This window comes from Pseudorca crassidens, chromosome 3, assembly GCF_039906515.1.
Source record: "Pseudorca crassidens isolate mPseCra1 chromosome 3, mPseCra1.hap1, whole genome shotgun sequence".
NCBI classification, from domain to species: Eukaryota; Metazoa; Chordata; class Mammalia; order Artiodactyla; family Delphinidae; genus Pseudorca; species Pseudorca crassidens.
The window spans coordinates 170,995,071-171,014,676 of NC_090298.1; the positions used below are offsets into that span (position 1 = coordinate 170,995,071).

Genomic DNA, 19,606 nt, shown 5'->3' on the forward strand with positions numbered 1-19,606 from the left:
AGCATCACTCAGCCACGAAAAGGGGTGAAGCCCCAACACTCGCTACAACGTGCATGTACCCTGAGAACATGATGCTCAGTGAGAGAAGCCAGACGCAGGACACACAGTGTGTGATTCCACTGATAGGAAACGTCCAGAACAGGCAGATCCACAGACAGAGAGAGTGGATACCTGGTTGCCAGGGGCTGGGGATAGGGGGTGACTCTGATGGGGACAGGCTTCTTTTGGGGTGATGGAATGTTCTGGAACCGGATAGAGATGATTGTGGCACAACTGTGGGAATGTACTAAATACCACTGGATTGTACACTTTACAGAGTGAATTGCACATGAACTATATCTCAATAAGGCTGTTATTTAAGAAAATGACAAAGTAATTTCCAGTACAGCTCGGCTGGGCTGAGTGGTGTGTGTTTGATGATTGACTAAACAAAGGTGTGGGTGGGTGACTAGGTGGGATGATACAAAAGCAGCCCACAATTGAATGTAAATTGGTGCAGACACTATGGAAAACGGTATGGAGTTTCCTCAAAAAACTAAAAATAGAGTTACCGTATGTTCCAGCAATCCCGCTCCTGGGCATATATCCAGACAAAACTCTAATCCAAAGAGATACGTGAACCCCTATATTCCTAGCATCACTATTCACAATAGCCAAGACATGGAAACAACCTAAATGTCCATCGACAGAGGAATGGATAAAGAACATGTGGTACATATATACAATAGAATATTACTCAGCCATAAAAAAAAGAATGAAATAATGCCATTTGCAGCAACATAGATACAACTAGAGATTATCATACTAAGTGAAATAAGTCAGAGAAAGACAAATATATGATATCACTTAAACATGGAATCTAAAATATGACACAAATGAACTTATCTACGAAACAAAAACAGATTCACAGACATAGAGAACAGACTTGTGGTTGCCAAAGGGAAAAGGGGGGTGGGAGAGGGATGGATTGGGAGTTTGGGATTAGCAGATGCTAACTATTATATATAGGATGGATAAACAACAAGGTCCTACTATAAAGCACAGGGAACTATATTCAATATTCTGTGATAAACCACAATGGAAAAGAACATGAAAAAGAATATATATACGTATAACTGAGTCACTTTGCTGTACTGCAGAAACTAACACAACATTGTAAATCAACTATACTTCAAATAAAAGAAAAAAAAAAAACAGCCCACAGTTGAGCCTCACAGCCCCCCCTGGGAGGAAACGACCCGACTTTCCAGATGAGGAAACCAAGGCCTCTGAGCTGTGCCTGACCCGCGTCAGCCAGCAGAGCCTGGCTTCTTTTCGATGGTGTCATCCTCCTCCCTGAAGCCCTCCCTGATGGACCCCGGCTCCACAGGGACGTGGATGTTTAGCTGCTTCTGAGCCCGGCACGCAGCAGGTGCTCATAAAGGCGAGGTGACCACGCTTTGTGGGTGCTCCCACCCCCAGGGACCCTCTTTTCTGAGGCTGAGAGAGGAAGCAATGCTCCCAGAGTCACCGTGGCCAGCCTGGTGGTGGCTTTGTGCTCATGGGGGTGGGGCCAGTGCCTGGCCCTGCTCCGAGGTGGGGATGTGCCCCAGCAGGGACCTCAGGCCAGCCCTCCTTCCACCCCCGCAGCGGCTGAGGAGCTGATTGGCCCACCTCGCAGCCTCCAGCCACCTGCTGCTGTCTGTCTTGGGGCCACCCTCCCCATGCTCCATCCTGTCCACCAGGCCCAGCGTGGCAACAGCGGGGTAAGAGGGGCAGAGGGAGGCCTGGGCAGAGATGGTGGTCCCTGGGATCTGGGAGGGCATCCCTGAGGTCCACGGGTGTCCCCGACTCCTGTGGCTGCCCACACACACCCTTAGGGGCACCCCCTGGCCCACTGGGCCCCTTCCCCACGGCCTGCTCTGGCCCCAGGGATGGGTCACACTAACGCTGGCAGCAGAGACACTGGGGACCCCAAAGAGCAGGGCTGTGGAAGCCAACAGACGGGTTTGGCTCCAGCTCTGCACAACCTCTGGCCCACGGCTCCACCTCCAGCCTCAGTTTCTTCATCTGTCCTATGGGAGCAGAGACGGCCAGAAGAGGTGGCGACCCCAGCGTTGGGGTCTGGAGGCCCGGGACCCCTGCCCCTGCCTGCCAAGGCCAGAACCAGGCTGGTCCCGGCTGCTAGGGCTTGAGCTCCTACACCCAGGGTGTCTGGGGGGAGGCTGGGTGCCAGGAATAGGGGGCGAGGATGGTCCAAAGGGAGACCCCAGGGGGGCAAGGGCCTAGGAGGGGCTGGGCCCCACATTGGCCTGTCCTGCTGGCCTCAGGCACTGGATAAAAATAGTCGCTGGTCTCTGAGAACATGAGCCGACCCTGGAGCCAAGGGTTCCGGTTTGGGCTCTTTGCTCACCTCTGTGTGACCATGGCCAGAACCCAGCCCACTCTGGGCCCCAGCAGCCCAGCAGCCTGTCAGGAGGGGTCCTGAGGCAGGCCTGAGGGGGGCAGGGAGAGTGCCTGGCGGAGGGCTGTGGTCGTGCCCTGCGTGTGAAGCTACCGAGGAAAGGTGGCTCCAGGCAGAGGGACAAGGAAGGCGGTGTGGGGAGGTAGGGAGCCCCCTTCTCCCCAGGTCAGGCCCAGGCCCAGGCCCATACCAGGGGCTCAGCAAATGCAGGCTGCCTCCTCCCCCTCCCCCCCAAGCCGGACTCTGGACCTGCTGCTTCTCAGACGTCTCCATGACAACCAGGGCCTTGGAGGAGTTGGATGGAGGCCTGGGCAGTTGCCAAGTGGACGAGGACCTCTCTGCACTGGCTGACCCCTGCCCAGGCCGGCCCCGGGAGGACAGGGCTCAAGGTAGCCAAGAGGGTACCACAGGATGAAGCCCACGCCCCCATCCTCCTGTTGAGCCAGGTGGCTCACCTTCAGGGACCAGGACTTGGTCTCCCACACTGGACTGACTTAAACCATGCCCCCCATTTCCAACCTGTGTCCATTAGTGTGTTGGGGGTTTGTAAAGAGCCCAGAGAACACAGGTGCTGGGCCACACAGGTCGGGGTTTGAATCCCAGCTTGGCAGTGACGTGCTGTGTGCCTTCATGCAAGGCTGCCTCTGTGTCTGTCTGCTTTCTAATCTGCAGAACGGGAGCAGTCACCTGCCCCTCACCCAGCAGAACTGAGCGGAGGGTGGGATCAGCCTGGGGGTTTCCACGACTGTGACTGTCCCTCTTTTCCTGCCAACAGCGACATCCAGGCTGGCCGACTCCAGCAGCTGGCCCCGTGTGAGTAGCCAGGGCCCTGGGGTTTCAGCCCAGGGTGCCCCTAGAGTAGGGGACATGTTGGCCAAGAGGGTGCATTTCTGCAGCCCATGGGAAGGGTTTGGTCTCCCTTAGGGAAACACCCAGGATGACATGTTACTCCCCACAGGATTCTCAGGAGCCGGCAGCTGAGGGCAGCCCCGCAGGCGGTGTGGATGCTTGGCCCAAGAAAACAGAAAAGGAGCCTGTGGACAAAGTGGCCTCCGGACCGGGTAAGGAGAGGCTGAAAGCAGAAGCAAGTGGGTTTCCGGGAGGCAGGGGTGAGGTGGGGGGGGGGGTGTGGACCAGCATGGGGGTGGGGGATTGGTCCTGGGCTGGGTCCTTGGATCTGGGGGGCAGGGTGATAGCGTGCATGGGGCTCCTGACTGGGGGGTGTCTGGGTGTCACAGGCCGTTACTCAGTGGGCTGTGGGAGCCTCTGCTAATTCATGATAACACCAGCTTAGGTGCCACTAAGCTTCAGCTAATTATCTTCTAGAATATTCTCGGCATCCCAGTGAAGCGGCCAATCCCGCAGGGCTTAGTTCCTCGGCCCAAGGCCGCACAGCCGGGCAGGGCAGAGCTGAGTTTAGCCGCGGGTCAGCCCCACGCGGCCTGCGCCCAGCCCGCACTTGCTCCCGCAGGTCCCCGGAGCCCCGCGCGGAAGAAGGCGCAGGCCGCGCCGCCCTCGCAGCCGCCGCCCACGCCCCCGGTCCTGAGCGAGGAGCTGCTCTGGGGACACCTGACGCTCAACAAGTGCCTGGTGCTCGCCTCGCTCGTGGCGCTGCTGGGCTCCGCCTTCCAGCTGTGCCGAGGTGAGCCTGCGCCGCAGCACGTGGTTACTCCCTCCTGGAAGCGCGGACAGCCCAGGGGGCGGGTCTGTGCGCTCCCACTCTAGGCCGTGCGCGCCCCCTTCCCCCCAGTATGGACCTTGTGAGTGAGGGGGGGTTCCCCCGCCCCGTGCACCTCCTGCTCAGGGACAGACTGACCTTGTGCACCCCGACGGTCGCGCCCGACTCCCTCTATCCAGGACCAGCTTTGACCCCCGCCTCCCATAGACCTTAAGAGGAGCCCTGCCCCCCCACCCCCCAGCAAGGACCTCGGTGCATCTCCCTTTCCCGGTGACCGACCCTCACTGCCCCACGACTCCCACCCCGGGCCTTGTAGGCCCGGGATGGGCGTGTGCGCCCCCGTTCGGTAGCGTGCTGCTTTCTCTGTGCGCCAGGGCGGGCGCTCCTGCGTCCCTCAGAGAAACGGGAGCATCCTTTTGCAGCCTGAATGAGGGAGGTTTGAAGGGAAGGTCATCGCAGCAGCGGAAACTCGGAACCCCTTCCCAGGGCTCGGAGGGACCCAGCCCAGCCTCAGCGTACCCGGTGGGGTCCGGCTGGGCCCCCTTGCATGTCCCCAGGGAGAGGGGTCTCTGGGGGCAAGGGCGGGGATGGACGGTGTGCAGTGGTCGGTCCCCTGGGCCAGGCTGTTTCGCATCCCCTCCCGTCCCCTCCCAGAGGCCGTGGCGGGGGAGGCGGAAGCCCCTGCGCCTGTCCCTGAGCCGTGGGTCCCGCCAAGCTTGTCCCTGAAGGAGCCAGCGTCACCCCTGGTAAGCACTTCCTCAAGTGACCTGTCAGTGGGGCCTTCACTGGGGGAAGGGGCCTGGGCCTTGGAACTCTGTGCCGACCCCACCACCCCACACTGTCCACATTGCAGCCAAAGTCCGTGGCCTGGGCCCCCCCACTGGGATCGCTCGAGCCCCCGGCGAAGGTAGAGGAAAGGGCCGCGGTTCCCAGGAGCAGCAGGGCTGCAGGGAAGGACAAAGGGGAGTCTGAGGAGACCGCTGAGGAGGAGCGCGTGCCGCTTGCCGACCGAGGGCCCAAGGAGAGGCGGAAGAAGGCGGAGAGGCTGAGAAAGGAGAGGCTCCGGAAGGAGAGGCCACAGAAGGAGGAGAGGCCGAGGAGGGAGAGACCCCGGAAAGAGGAGAGGCCGCGGGCTGCCAGGGAGGCCCTACACCGACGCTGGGAGGCGCGCGAAGGGGGCCATCGGGCATGGGCGGGAGAGTCCAGAGACACCGAGCATAGGAAGAGGCAGGCCTGGGCCTCCCCGCGGCGCCCCGATGAGGAGGACCGGCCTCCCGGCCGCCAGAAGCACCACGCGGGCAAGGGGCAGGACTGAGCCAGACCTGGGTCCTGCGCGGGGGTCCCTGAACCTCTGCTCGACCGCCCCACAGTTCCAGCAAATAAAGCGAGCGCTGTGGTCCCCCTCATCACCTGCTCCTTTGTGCCTGGACTCCAGAACCTGCCCGGGGCCTGAGTGACAGGGATGGGGAGCTTTAGGCGGCTGTAGGGGGGGGGGGGCGGGGGCGGGGTCAGGGAGGCAGTGGGTGCCAACGGGGAGGACGCGGCCCTGCCTGCCAGAGGAGAAATGGGGGAAGGAGGCCTCCGCCTGTCCCCAGACATGCACGGACACCCCAACCGCGTGCTTTCTGGTCTTTATTGGGAGCGATGAAGGGGTCCGAATAAATATGGGCCGGCCGGAGCACGGCGCGGGGTCACCGGCAGCCGCACTCGGTGGCCACCATGTTGGGCACGTGGTGCGCGCTGATGCGCTCCTCGGACAGGCTGATGAGGAGCTTGCCGGCGTAGGCCGTGGGCACGCAGCAGGGCGGGCGCGCCAGGGCGGCGCCGCGGGCCTGCATCTTCAGCAGGAGCACCACGTGGTTGCCGTACCGCGGGTTGCGGTCCGATTGCGGCCAGCCGCACGCGCCCTGGCAGTTGTTGGCCTGGTACGTCTCCGGGATGAGCACCGAGCGCTCGGCGCGGAGGTCCACGCTCAGCTCGCGCAGCCCGCACGGCCCGTCGGTGGCCGCGGCGCCGGCGCTGCGCTGCGCCCGTGCCGACCCGCTCCGCTCCCGCCCGCGCCACTCGGCGCGCAGGCCCTGCAGCGCTTTCAGCAGCAGCAGCGCGCGCAGCGGACCGCCGGGGCCGACCGGGTTCCCCGGGCACAGCGCCAGTAGGCGTGCCAGCAGCGGGGTGGTGGCGGGCGGCAGCCCCGGGAGGCCGCGCAGTTCCGCGGCCGCCGCCTGAAGCTCGGCGGCTACCCGGCGCGCTAGGCCCGCGGCCCACAGCGCGGACGCCGGACCCTGCAGTGGCGCGGGGACCCCGGGGGTGGCTGCCGTGGGCGGCAGCAGCAGCAGCAGCGGCTCCTCGCCGTCGAGCAGGCGCTCCAGCGCCGCGGGGTCCGACAGGTTGACCTGGCCCTGCGGGAAACCGGTCAGCGAGCCCGGGTCCAGGGCCAGACGCGGCGGCGAGGCTCGGGACGCGGGTCCCCGCAGCGCGCGCACCAGGCGCGTGAGCGTCTCCAGGAAGGGATCGGCGCTGGGCGGCGCCTCCTCGGGCTCTGGGGACGGCCTGGACGGCAGAGTGGGGGATCGTGAGGGCGCAAGGCTGCGCCGCCCCCCACTCCCCGCGCCCCCAGGGCCGGGCCCGCGCGCACCTGGGCTGCGGGAAGGGCACCGAGTCCAGCTGGCCGTGCGCGGGCATCGGCGTGGGACCCCGCGGCGGCAGCAGGAGCAGCGCCGGGGTCATCCGTGTGAAGCAGCGGGAGTCGGCGCCGAACAGCAGCGCCTGCAGCTGGGCGGTGCTCAGTGGCGCACCTGCGACGGGAGGCGCGTGCGCGGCGCTGCTTCAGCGCCGGAGGTCTGGGGGTCGAGGACAGCCGTCCCCACCACGCTCCGCAGCATCCCTGTCCCTGTCTGGGCGAGACCTACCGTTTCCGCGGCGCCGCAGGGTCAGGGCGAGCCCAGGCCCGCGCCAGGCCGCCTCGGGGCGTCCCACAACCAAGGGCAGGTAGCTGGAGTCCCGGCTCAGGCAGAGGCTCTGCGGAAATGGGGGCTCAGCCAGGCAGTGGGCGCGCAGGGCGCTAGCCCTGCTCTGCCTGCTGCCCTTAGCATCCCTTCAAAATTCCAACCTGGGCACTTGCAGCCTTTTTGTTAAACCCAGTTAAAAAAATCAACAAAACCGTAACCCCTTCCTCGCCCTGAGTGAGGGCTCCTGGTGGCCCAGGGGCAGTCCCCTTCAACTCCCTGGTACCTGGGCGCCGGGCAGCCCGGCCCCGGTGACGGTGACCTCCGGGCCAGGCCCTGGGTACAGCACCATCAGCGCCAGCTCTTCGGGGCTGGCTCCTCCAGGTGGAGGCTCCTGGAACCTCAGCGAGGGTGTCGGCTCCCACGTCACTGCGGCCAGGACAGTGGGGAAGGGGATGCCTGAGCCCCTCCCCCAAGCCTGTCCCAGTCCTGCAGGAGGGAGAGCCCCCACCCCACCCAGAGCCCCGGGGAACCTAGAGGGAGAGGCTTGACGCCCCTGGACCCCAGGTGTAGCGCTTCCTTGGGACACGGGTGGCCTGGGAGGAGTGACAGACACTGGGCAGTGGGGTGGAGCCCTTGGGGTCTCTTGGTCTGGGGATGTCCTGGGGTAAAGCCCTTCCTTGTAGTGTGTCTGAGGCCAGCGGTCCCTGGGGACAGGCCCCCTGGGCAGCCTGGTCAGGGAGTGGGGGCAGGGGCCCTCCTCGGCTGGACCTTCAGGCTGTGCTGGCCCTGCCCCCTGTGGCTCCAAGGTCGGAGGAGAGGGGACCCTCCCCAGGCACTGCAGGAGGACTTGCTGCCCCAGGCAGGGCAAAGATAAGATCACCCACCTCTGTGGCCATCAGCCTCCACTTCCCAAGGGTTCTCCCACCCCGGGGCACCAGAGCCAGCCCCCTGCCCAGGCCCCTGGGTTAGGGCCCCACGTACCTTCCTCCAAGTGCAGGACCACCAGCCGCCGCCCCCCGGGCCCCCCAAGCCATGCCTGCAGCTGCTGCAGATGGGGCAGGGCGGGCTGCCCGTCTCTCGGGGGGCAGACTGCAAAGGTGGCCAGGTCCCGGGGCCCCCAGTGGGCACGCCGCACAGCCTCTAGGAACGCCCGCTCGTAGCCGCTCAGGGCCCCCACCACCCTCAGGGGAGCACTGCTCCTGTTGCCACCCCCATCCAGGGTCACCAGGCACAGGGGGTCCCGAGGGCTGCCTGGTGGCCAGACGCCAGGGGGTGGCCAGTCCCAGTCTTGGTGCAAGATGAGCCCTCCGCCTCCGCCGCCTGGGGTTGGCTCCCTGGGCAGGGCCGGGGTGCTGGGGACCTCTCCCCTGAGGGTCCTGGCCCCCAGCAGGGCCCCCATTGCCAACAGCACCAGGGCCAGCTGAGAGAGAGGTGGACCCTGCATCATGGGAGCTTGGAGGGGCCGGGCTGCCCCAGCTTATATGAGGGAGCAAGAATGTTTGTGCCAGAAGGCGGCCCCTATCTCCTTCAGGGATGTGACCTTGGGGGCCAGTGCCCGCTGTGAGCCCGGGCAGGCCAGCAGCCTCCTCAAAGCCCCTTCTGTTCCGGCTCAGCTGCCTATCTATCTTCTTCTCACCAGTGCTACAAAGTGTGGCCTGTGACCCATTTGTCAAAATGTCCTTGACAAGTTTTCTCCTTTAGAGCCAAGAGCAGGAATGTGAGCAGGGAGTGTGTGGCCCAAACGATCAACAATTTGGGGGGGTGGAGGGTGCTGGAGGAGGGCAGAGGTGCAGAGCCCCTGCCCCACAGGACCACTGGGTAGGTGGGGGGCGAACCCCCACACCCACTGCACGCTCGCTCACCACGCCTTCGGGGCCCACAGAGACCCCCAAGGAGAGCGAGCAGCCTTTGCTCTGCTCTCCTCCCAGAGGGCGACCCCAGACCCACTGCTGGCCAGCAGGGTCTGTCCTCACCCAGCAGCCTCCAGGGCACAGCATTGCCAGCGGCCACCCCCTGGGATCCTGGTGGGGCCCCGACCCTGAGCCACCCCCATAGGTGGCAGAGGGCAGCCGTGCGTGTTCACCCACAGCGAGTGGGTGCTTCCCGCCCACCCGCCCGCCGGCCAGCCCACACAGCAGTGCGCTCCAAGGTTAGCAGAGACTCTTTAATGGGCTCTGGGAACACGGCCCAGCCCTGTACAAAAAACTCAACTTCACTCTGCGGGGGGGAACACAGGAAAACAAGGCCAGACTTGCTGGGACAGGGGTGGCTTTTCAGTTGGTGGGGGGAGGGGGAGGAATGTTCCCAGGGCCTTCGGAGGGCAGCGGGGGCCTCAGCATCGGAGGCATGGGAGTTGGGGGATGCACCCCGGGATTTGAGGGGTGAACTCCAGGAGGCTGGGGATGGACGCCAGGAGCTGGAGGATGGACCCCAGGAGCTGATGGGTGGACCCCAGGAGGTGGGGGGTGGACCCCAGGAGGCTGGGGGTGGATCCCTGGGGCTGGGGGGTGGACCCCGGGAGCTGGAGGATGGACCCCCGGGGCCTGGGGGTGAACTGCAGGAGCTGGTGGGTGCACCCCTGGGGCCTGGGGGTGAACCCCAGCAGATGGGGGAGGATGGACCCCGGGGGCTGGAGGGTGGACCCCTGGTGCTGGAGGGTGGACCCCTGGGGCTGGGGGATGGACCCCCGGAGCAGGGGGGTGGACCCCAGATGCTGGTGGGTGGACCACTGGTGCCGGTGGGTGGACCCCAGGAGCTGGGGGGTGCACTCCAGATGCTGGGGGGTGGACCACTGGTGCTGGGGGGTGGACACCGGGAGCCGGTGGGGGCAGCTGAGGAGGGCCCGGAGGCCCCGAGGACGCAGGCCCACTGGGCGGCATGGGGGGCAGGGGCAGGCCTCCTGGCGGGGGCGGGGGCAATGACTCGGGCAGTGGTGGCCGAGGGGGCAAACCATTCATCAGCGGGGGTGGGGGCCGCTTCACCCCAGGAGGCCCTGCAGGGAGGCTCGGCGGGGCCGGTGGCTTCTCCATCTTAAAGTGGAACTGGAGAAAAAACTGGACAGAAAGGAGAGGCTGAGCGTGGCCCCTGGGCCTCGGGCTGGGAGAAGGTTCGGCAACTGCCTGGACCTGCAGTGACTCACCTGCTTAGTTTCCCGGTTCCAGTGAGTCCAAAACTTGCCTTCAGCCTTGTCAATCTCCCTGCTTGGCACCTGCGTGGGGTGGAGCAGGGGGCAGAGACGGGCCTTCAGGACCACGAGATGGCCTAGCTGAGGAGGCCCTTCTGTGAGGGGACAGGGTCTAGCTTAGGGGTAACAGAGTCGACTGATGTCCTTGCTCCACCGCTCAGCAAACCTGCAAGCCCGAGAAAGCCGTGATCTACGCTATGCCATTAACGTCCATCTGGGGACCAGATCCGGTCATGGAATCCATGAACAGCCAGCAGCAGGGACACCTTACTGCTGGGGCCATGTCAGGGGTCTCTGCTTCTGGGCGGACACCCACCTCGATGCCCAGCCCCCGGCCCTCGCGCTGCCTTGTCCTTTGCCACCCTCTCAAGAGGCAAGGGCCCAGAGGGATACCCCTGGCCCTGGCAGGAAGGGGCATCCTGGAGTGGGCTGGAGGCCAGCTGCCCGGACGGAGCAAACTCCTCGGCCGGCTCCCCACCTCTCGGGGGTCCAGTGCGCTACCTTGAAGGCAATGGTCTCGTAGGGCTCGGCGGCCATGAGCAGGTACTGCCAGCGCCGGTCCGGAGGCTCGATCCTCTGCTCGTAGGCGGACATGAAGCGGTGGCGGGGCATGATGCCCTCGGCAATCTCGGGGTAGTCGATCTGTGGGGACACGGCCAGGTGGCAGCACCGCCTCTCAGGGAGCCCCTTCCCTCAGAACTGGGTCCCCAGCCTTTGCTCACCTGGAAGAGGAGGCTCTGCTGACCCATCTCCGTGTCCCTCTGCTTGGTCACTGCAACACAGGAGGTGTCAGGACCAGCTAAGGGGCCCTGGGGCTGGCCTAACACCACCCACAAACGGGAGAGCAGGCCTGGGGGTGGTCACCTGGCTGGGGAAGCACAAGAGCCATCCGCAGCTGGATGGGCACCACCCAGGGCTGGGAGGGCTGCACCCCGGGTGCCATCTGCCCCAGATCACACGGGTGGGGGTGGGGGTGGGAGGGAGACCTCCCCACTGCCCGCCCCCCCACCTGGGGAGCATCGAGTGTGAGGGTCAAGACTGTGCCCCCACTTCTGGGAGAGGGTGCCCACTGCCAGAGCTCTGTGGCTTTGGGCTGCTTTCCACACGGGTGCTCAGTGTCTCCCCGCTACACCCAGGAAGACGCCAGATGGCCTGGACTGGCCAGAAAGCCTGTGGTGGCCTCCCCAGGGAAACAGTGCCATCCCTGTCCTGGCTCACCAAGCAGGCCCACTCCAGGGCCTTTGCACGCCACGCCCCGAAACGCCACCCACACGCAGGATGTCCCCACCTTAGCAGGACGCCTACCAGGTGGCCTGCCGTCCCCCCCCCCCCCCCGGCACACGGTCTCCTGTATCCCCTGTGCTCCAGCTGGGCCGCCTGACTGGCTTTCCGAACCAGGTGACACAGGCGCTGCTGCACGCACAGACCCTCCCCCTCCCCTTCCTTTCTCCTCAGGTGAAGAAGAGCCAGCACCCAGTTCCGTGGTCAGAGGAGAGAGCCACACCAGGGCTCGCGCTCACGTCCCACAAGCTCACCCACCTTTGCTAGGAGCGTAAAGAATAACGACACTGCTCCTCCTCCGGCATGTGTGTGAAAGTTCACGGTGGGAAGGCGGTCCCAGCCCCCAGGGAAGAAAGCCCTCTGACAGGAAGCCACTCCCCAGAGGCGGATGGTGTGGGTGTGGGTGTGGGTGTGGATGGGTGTGGGGTTGCCCGCCAAGGCCACAGAGCATCCTTACCTTTGTAGCCCGGGCGGCCGATCTTCACGAACTTCTTCACCTCCACCTTGACCTTCTCTGGCGCCGGCTGGGCGGGGGCCTCCTTGGCCTCCTTGGCTGCTCGCCGGGCCCTGCAGGTGGGACGGACATGGGGCTGAGGCCCCTCCATACAGGCCGCCAAGGCCATAGGCCCAGGTGCCAGGAGTGCCACCCCCCCGCCCTGCCCCAGCCAACCTTGGAGCTTCGAGGTCAGGGGGGACGGGGGTCAAGTGAGGTGACAGCTCTGGTGGGGGTGAGCGCCGGGCATGGGAAGGGGCGCGAGGTACTCACAAGTTGGTCTGATGCTTTTTCCCTTGGGTGTGCGCGAGGTAACTCCCCTAGAACGGGAGAGGGACGCACAGCTCAGGACAAAGCGAGCGGGGAGGTGCCGATAGGCACCCGATCACTGCTGAGTAGATGAGCGCTAGTGGGTCTGCACACAGGGGAACGAGACCCCCAAAAGCCGGGGGTGAGGCGGGCCTCCGGAGGGTGCGACGCGGGCAGTCTTGCAGCTGCTGGGGTGCAGTGTGGGCTGTGGACACTGCTTGGAAGTGGTGGGGAAACCCAGGAGTGATCATGTCCCGTGATTCCATCTCCACGATGCCCCAGGGATGAGACACGCGAATCAGTGGTTCTCAACGGGGGCCGGTGGGGGGGGCGGTTTCTGACCCCCGGGGACAGCATGCCCAGGACGGTCCTCCCCGGAGGATGAGCAGCCCCAATGCCGCGGGGAGACCCTCCCATGTCGGGCTGTTCAATTCAGTGCTGCCGACCGGGGCGGGCAACCACCAGAAACAAAGCACGTCCTCCACACGAGAAAAGGGACAAAGGGACCTACTCGTGCCAGGAGAGGGGCCCAGCGTGAGGGAGCATCAGACTCTCGCCTGCTTCAAAGGCGCAAACTAGAGCCACACCGGCTAGACTTCACGACCCCGGCCCTGACGTGGAACGTCCCAGGGTGTCCCCACGTTCCCAGATACACATCTGTGGCAACGGTGCCACCGGTACTGAAGAACTCGCCAAGTCCACAGCAGCACAGGTGGGGCGGGGTGGGGGGTGGGGCAGGGGCGGGGCCACACCTCGTTGTTGTGCAGCGTCAGGCACAGCTTGCACTCGTAGGAGCCCAGATGGTTCTTCATGAAGTAGGGGTCCTGCGGAGGAAGCACGCTTGTTATGCGGTGGGAGGGGCCCTGGGGACCCCGCACGGGCGCTGAGAGAACACCACTCTCTTCAGGGCAAACGCTCGTGGCGGGGGAGGGAGCGCAGAGGACAAGCAGGAGCCCCCCAGGCAGCACCGCAGAGCCCACTGGGTGGGGCTGGGGCTGACCACACGCCCCTGCAGCAAGCTCGGGGAAGGGTCCTCCGGGAGCCCCGGCCCCACGTCCTCGGCAGCCTGGGGTCCAGGAGGCAGAGCCGAAACAGCACCGCTGCTCATGCATCTCCATGGCGCCGACCAGGCCAGCCCTCCTCGTGCCGCAGCACAGCCTGACGCGGGCAGAGAAGCAAGCGGGCCAACCCGAGGCCCTAGGAGACCCCGTCTCTGCACATCCCGTGAGTGGGGCAGGGGCTCCAGGGCCAACTGGTGACCACTCAAGAGGCGCAGAGCAGACGGCAGGGGTTCAGGTCCCAACTCCACCGCCCAGAGAGCGTGTCGTCATTGGCGATGACAATCCCACCCTCAACTCTGTTTCCTCATCTGGAAAATGGGAAGAGTAACAGAACTGACCTCCCAAGCCAGGCCTCTGAGGGGCTTTGGGAGCGTCCGGCACACGGTGCGGGCTCGACACACCTCAGAGCGTTTCAAAGTCTAAGAGGACCTATACACTGAACACCAAGGGGCACATCGAGGGCAACTCTGCCTCCAGGGTCCACTGGGCAATGTCTGGGGACGTCAGTCGTTGTCACGAGTTGGGGGCTCCTGGCATCAAGTGTGGAGGTGAGGGTGCTGCTCCACACCCAACAGCGCCCGTGATGGCCCCCACGCCCCAGGGAATGACCGGGCCGCACCTCCAAGCTGAGAAACCCTTAGTCAGTTATTCGCGAAAACCTTGAGTCTGCTCCCTGCTCACGCTGGACACCAGGATAAATCCCCGATGCTCAGCTGGTGTAAACCAGGGGGGCCCCCATCATCTGTATCACCTCCTCTCCCTCCCACTCAGGTGTGGACTGAAATGTGTACAGCATCCCAGGACCACAGAGGTCAGGTGGTCATGGAACCCAGTCTCCTGGGGTCAGTGGAATCCCTATCCCTGGGGTCTCACCGGAGGTGATTCCGCCCCCCAAGGGACACTGAGCGACATATGGGGACATCTGTGGCCACTGTGACTGGGGAGCTCCTGGCATCTGGCGCGGGGGCAGGGCAGGGATGCTGCTGCACACCCCACAGCGCCCAGGGGGACCCACATACGTATCCCCAGGGCCGAGGCAGAGGCCTGTCTCCCTACAGCTCTGTACGGATAAGCTGCTGTCTTTCGCTGCCCGTGGTGCCATCAGGGCCCCCACCACTGGCGACTCCCCACACCTCTGGCTAAGTATAGCTTCCTGTGCTAACAGACCCTTCAAACGTGGGGCTACGAACAGCAGCCGGCCTCTGGTGGACACTGAGAGCTGCCACTCCAGGTGAAGCTCCCTGGTGCAGGGTGGGCACAGGCGGCGGGAGGGCACGTGTACCTTGTTGATGTCGATGGTTTCCAGGGCCAGCTGCCGGAGGCGCTCCCTACGGTCCCGGTTGCTCTCAGAGGAGGAGGCCACGCCCCCACTCCCGGTCTTGCCTCCGGGGCGATGCTGGAAGTCCATGGTGAGGACCTTGGGGCTCTACCAGACCAGAGAGGAAACCTGTGGAGGCCAAGGGGCGGCTGTGAGGCTGCGCAGGAGGCCTCGCCCTCCTGGTTCAGCCTCATCCCCCAGAGCTCTCGCAGCTCTCAGCCTCATGCCCACGCTTTACCAAGTCTCTTCCAGTGGCCGAGGGTCCACTATGGGCCAGGCACATGGAAATGAGGAAGAAGGAGAAACAGGGCATCTCCAGGTGACCTGGTGGGTGGACTGAGGAAGTCCCCCCAGCCTGAGGAGTGCAAAGGCCCAAGGACCCAAAATGGCAAAGGGCAAAATGAGACCAAGGTCTCACTAATTAGTCTCACCTCCTCCAAGAAGCCTCCCCAGACCACCCAAGCCCATGCTGTTCACTCCCTCCTCTGAATTCCCTTTCTGATTGTCTTACACTTATTTCTCTCAGCCTAAATTCTGCTTCTCCGGCTCAGCTGTACATTTGCTGGAAACAAGGAACACATCTACCAACCTATCCCCCCGCCACTGCCTAACGCACAAGATGTTCACGGCTCGTTCGCGGCTGAGGAAGGCTCTCCCGAGCCCTTGATGTCTCTTCCAGCCCAGCCACTGTTTCCCACCCTCCTTCAGGCTCAGCTCAGACCCAACCTCCAGGAAACTCTCTCATCTTACACTCCCTTTCCCACTGGTCAATGTTGGCCCCAGGCCCCTGGCATCTTGTCTCTGTTGGGGTAAATTCACAGGGATGGGGCCCAGGAGTGACTATGACCCCTGCCAAAGATGGCCCCATCTCAATCTCAAGGGTTCCTGGACGTGTCACCTCACGGGGCAGAGGAGACTTTGCAGGTGGGGTTAAGTTACGGCCCCTGAGAAGGGGAGGACCCTGGATTCCCCAAGGGGCCTAGTGTCATCACAGGGTCCTTATAGGAGGGAGGCAGGGGGGTCAGAGGCAGAGAGAGACAGGAGATGCTGCGCTGCCGGCTGTGAGGATGGAGGACGGGCCGCGAGCCAGGGATGCGGCGCCTCTAGAAGCTGGAAAAGGTGGAACCAATGCTCCCCTGGAGGCTCCAGAAGAAATAAAGCTCAGTGAGACTCACAATGAACTCCTGACCTCCAGAGCTGCATCATGAACTTAGGTCGTTTAAGCCACTAAGTCGGTGGTGGTTTGCTGCACCGACCACAGGAAACTAACAGTCCAGGCACCAGCCAGCTCTGCCACCGACCGGCAGTGTGACCTGATGAGTTTACAAAAACCTCACACGTGGTGAGGCTGCAGAATCCCAGGACTAGACTTTTTATTTCACGCCAAGTCCACCCAGAGCCGCCAACTGGTAAAGGCAAAACACTACCAGAGCCAAGAGTTCCAGTCAGTTTGGGGGGAGCCCAGTTTCTCTTCAAGCAGCCAGAACAAGCTCTTGTCCTAGCCGGGAGTACGCGCCACAGGTGTCGTGAGAGCACCTGTGGAGAGGATCCGACTGGCTCAGGAAACCCAAACGCAAGCAAGTACTTAATCACTCACCACGTTACAGTGAGTGCCAGTAGCTATCAGAGACTGAGATGAGGCCAGAGAGAAAAGGGGGCAGGTCCATCAAAACCCATCTGCTAGGGCTTCCCCGGTGGCGCAGTGGTTAAGAATCCGCCGGCCAATGCAGGGGACATGGGTTCGAGCCCTGGTCTGGGAAGATCCCACATGCCACAGAGCAACTAAGCCCATGCACCACAACTACTGAGCCTGCGTTCTAGAGCCCGTGAGCCACAACTACTGAAGCCCGCGTACCCAGAGCCCCTGCTCCACAACAGGAGAAGCCACCGCAATGAGAAGCCCACGCGCCACAACGAAGAGTAGCCCCCGCTCGCCGCAACTAAAGAAAGCCTGCGCAGCAACGAAGACCTGATGCAGCCAAAAAAAAAAAAAAAAAAAAAACCAACAACAAAAAACCCACCCGTTAAGCAGCAGGCAACACCCCTTCCCCTGGTCTGTGTCCAGCAGGCAGGAGACCCAGCTGGTGCTCCCAGCCCAGGGGAGATCAGGAGTCTTTTCTGGGAAGAGAGCACCAGAGACAGTATTCTCAGACACTGACAGTTGGGGGCCCCCCACACTCCCCAAACCCCAGCACTCTGCCAGGCCCACTGAGCTCGCTAGATGAGAAGCACTACTCTCCATGCAGACTGGTAACTTAACATAAACAGACGCAAAGAAACGTGTGTATCAGAGAAAAAAGAAACCTGGTGGAAACATCAATAGAAGATGTTAACGTCCTCCCGGATGACAGGAGACGTTACCACAGTCCTCCCGGATGACAGGAGACGTTACCACATCGTGAAACTAGAATAGACGCCAAAGGAGAGCATGGTGAATTAAAACCAGACGAACCCTGAGACTTCCCTGGTGGTCCAGTGGGTAAGACTCCACGCTCCCAATGCAGGGGGCCTGGGTTCCATCCCTGGTCGGGGAACTAGATCCCACATGCTGCAACTAAGAGTCCGCATGCCACAACTAAGACCCGGTGCAGCCTAAATAAATAAACAAATAAAGTTAAAAAAAAAAAATAAACCTTTAAAAGTAAATACGTGATGAACCTGACAAAACAATGAATACGAGCGCTTGAATGTAAGAGTTAAAGAAGGCTTTCATAATGGAGAACAGGAAAATGAACAACAATAACAACAATAATAGCAAAATAATAACAGGCAAAGCAAGAATCTAGAAATCACGAACTGAAAACAGAACGAAACGTGGGCACACTACTATATTTAAAATAGATAACCAGGGCTTCCCTGGTGGCGCAGTGGTTAAGAATCCGCCTGCCAATACAGGGGACACGGGTTCGAGCCCTGGACCAGGAATATCCCACATGCTGCGGAGCAGCTAAGCCCGTACGCCACAACTACTGAAGCCTGCGCACCTAGAGCCCGTGCTCCGCAACAACAGAAGCTGCCACGACAAGAAGCCCGCGCACCGCAACGAAGAGTAGCCCCTGCTCGCCGCAAGTAGAGAAAGCCCGTGCGCAGCAACAAAGACCTGACAAATCCAAAAATAAATAAAATAAATAACTTTATTCAAAAAAAAGATAATCAATACGGACCTCCTGCATAACACAGGGAACTGTGCTCAATGCTCTGCAATGACCTATATGTGAAAAGAACCTGAAAAAGAGCGGACACATGTACGTGTATAAATCACTTTACTGTACGCCTGAAACTAACACGATGTCGTAAATCAACTATAGACCCACATAAAATAACAATTAAAAAGAACAAACGTGGAGAATATCATCAAAGGAATAACCTATGAAATAAAAGAAAATACCCCAGAACTGAAAGAACCTAATTTTCAGACAAAACCAAAAAAAAACACTCTCAAACGAAGAAACCATTAAATTTCACAGCACTAATGAAAACCTAAAGTTTCTACTAGACAGAAAGAAAATCAGAAACAAGAGGTCGGAAACCAGAACGGGACGAGACCCTTCAGGACAGCAGGGAACTCCTAAGACGGGCAATGCTTTCACAGCTCCCACCGGGGGCTTTTGATCTGGAACTTTACACCCACCCTTCTGCCTGTGAGGGTAAATAAAGCCGTTTTCAGCTAACCGAGAGCTCAATATAAAAAAATGAGTCGAGGGCTTCCCTGGTGGCGCAGTGGTTGAGAGTCCGCCTGCCGATGCAGGGGACGCGGGTTCGTGCCCCGGTCCGGGAAGATCCCACATGCCGCGGAGCGGCTGGGCCCGTGAGCCATGGCCGCTGAGCCTGCGCGTCCGCTCCGCAACGGGAGAGGCCACAACAGCGAGAGGCCCGCGTATCGCAAAAAAAAAAAAAAAAAAAATGAGTCGACTTCTTCAAAAGCTACCTGATGAGCTCTGATGGAAGAAAGGAAGGGGAGTAGATGGTCACACTGAAAACAAGCCAGCCCAGGGGAGCCCGGACAACAGGTTCTAGGACAGCTACTCAGCTGCAAGGTGGGGCTCCAGTCCCGACCGGAGCAGGAGGATGACAGCTTTGAGAGGGAAGTTTCCACGGGGGAAAGGAAAAAAGACATCCATTTGTTTCAACCTGTTGGAAAATACAACCGCTAGGCGTGTGATGTGAAAACGCTTTGAGTACAAAGGTTTAACAACAAGCAAAGAAAATCAGGCGAATAGGAAAGGTGAAGAAGTTAATGAGCTTTGGGGGGCAGGAAGAAGAATGGTATAAGAAACCTAGACTGACAGGCGGGGAAGTCACTTAACCTCGGGGCTTCGCTTGCGAAACGGGCCCAGCTAACGGGCTCTGGTGGCCTCGGGCGCGGTGCCGGGCGCTCCGCCTCCGGACCTTCCTTTCCACTCGGTGGGCCTGGAACTGGGGCCGCCGTCACCCCTATCCAGGTGAGTCCCGGACCACAGATCCAGCAAGCCAACGGACGAGTCCTCGGGCGCAGGGAAGGCGCCCCGGACCACGACCCGACCGAACCAATGGGCCTTTGCAGCCGGAGCTCCTAGCAGGCGAGGGTGTGGGGGTCGGGCCTGCCCAGCGCCGGGCGCGGGCGCGGAGCCGGCGCCCGCCCCCAGCCCGCGCCCCTGCCGAGGCGCCCCTCGCCTACTCCCCTCCAGGGAGCCCCTCGCGGTCGCCGCCCTAGCCCCGCGCGGCTCTTAACTCTCACCCGCGGCCGCACCGCCGTCGCCTGTTCGGCCACCACCTCTGCCGCCGCGCCGACTTCGTTCTGCACATGCGCGCCGCGGGCTAAGGAAGCACTTCCGAGGGCAAGCGGGGCGGGGTTCTTCCGTGTGCGCATGCCCGGCCCGCCCAGCGGCGCGGGCTAGACGCTTCGGAGGCT

At 62.1% G+C, this 19,606-nt stretch overlaps 3 protein-coding genes across 5 annotated transcripts; 1 reads left to right on the forward strand and 2 right to left on the reverse strand.

The window, feature by feature from the left end:
• Positions 1–1,621: 1,621 nt before the first annotated feature.
• On the forward strand, positions 1,622–5,527 carry JSRP1 (junctional sarcoplasmic reticulum protein 1). Of its 2 annotated transcripts, none has more exons than XM_067734380.1 (7): positions 1,622–1,745; positions 2,680–2,832; positions 3,219–3,256; positions 3,402–3,504; positions 3,915–4,085; positions 4,776–4,867; positions 4,975–5,527. In XM_067734380.1, exons 2-7 carry the CDS (start codon positions 2,715–2,717, stop codon positions 5,434–5,436), a joined length of 984 nt encoding a protein of 327 aa, XP_067590481.1. In that variant the 5' UTR covers positions 1,622–1,745; positions 2,680–2,714; the 3' UTR covers positions 5,437–5,527. The 2 variants fall into 2 exon arrangements, with proteins under 2 accessions (XP_067590481.1, XP_067590482.1); XM_067734381.1 differs by having other exon boundaries at positions 3,411–3,504.
• Positions 5,528–5,743: 216 nt separating this feature from the next.
• Positions 5,744–9,075, reverse strand: AMH (anti-Mullerian hormone). 2 transcript variants are annotated; one of them, XM_067734421.1, is made up of 5 exons: positions 8,051–9,075; positions 7,353–7,495; positions 7,031–7,139; positions 6,757–6,916; positions 5,744–6,671 (listed from the first exon to the last, which is right to left on the reverse strand). In XM_067734421.1, the coding sequence occupies exons 1-5, from the start codon at positions 8,514–8,516 to the stop codon at positions 5,813–5,815; spliced, it is 1,737 nt and encodes a 578-aa protein (XP_067590522.1). In that variant the 5' UTR covers positions 8,517–9,075; the 3' UTR covers positions 5,744–5,812. The 2 variants fall into 2 exon arrangements, with proteins under 2 accessions (XP_067590522.1, XP_067590521.1); XM_067734420.1 differs by having other exon boundaries at positions 5,744–6,916.
• Positions 9,076–9,219: 144 nt separating this feature from the next.
• Positions 9,220–19,589, reverse strand: SF3A2 (splicing factor 3a subunit 2). The gene is made up of 9 exons (XM_067734451.1): positions 19,433–19,589; positions 14,680–14,844; positions 13,089–13,160; positions 12,301–12,347; positions 11,992–12,101; positions 10,976–11,025; positions 10,755–10,895; positions 10,209–10,277; positions 9,220–10,122 (listed from the first exon to the last, which is right to left on the reverse strand). Exons 2-9 carry the CDS (start codon positions 14,803–14,805, stop codon positions 9,343–9,345), a joined length of 1,395 nt encoding a protein of 464 aa, XP_067590552.1. The 5' UTR covers positions 14,806–14,844; positions 19,433–19,589; the 3' UTR covers positions 9,220–9,342.
• Between the last annotated feature and the right edge of the window lie 17 nt (positions 19,590–19,606).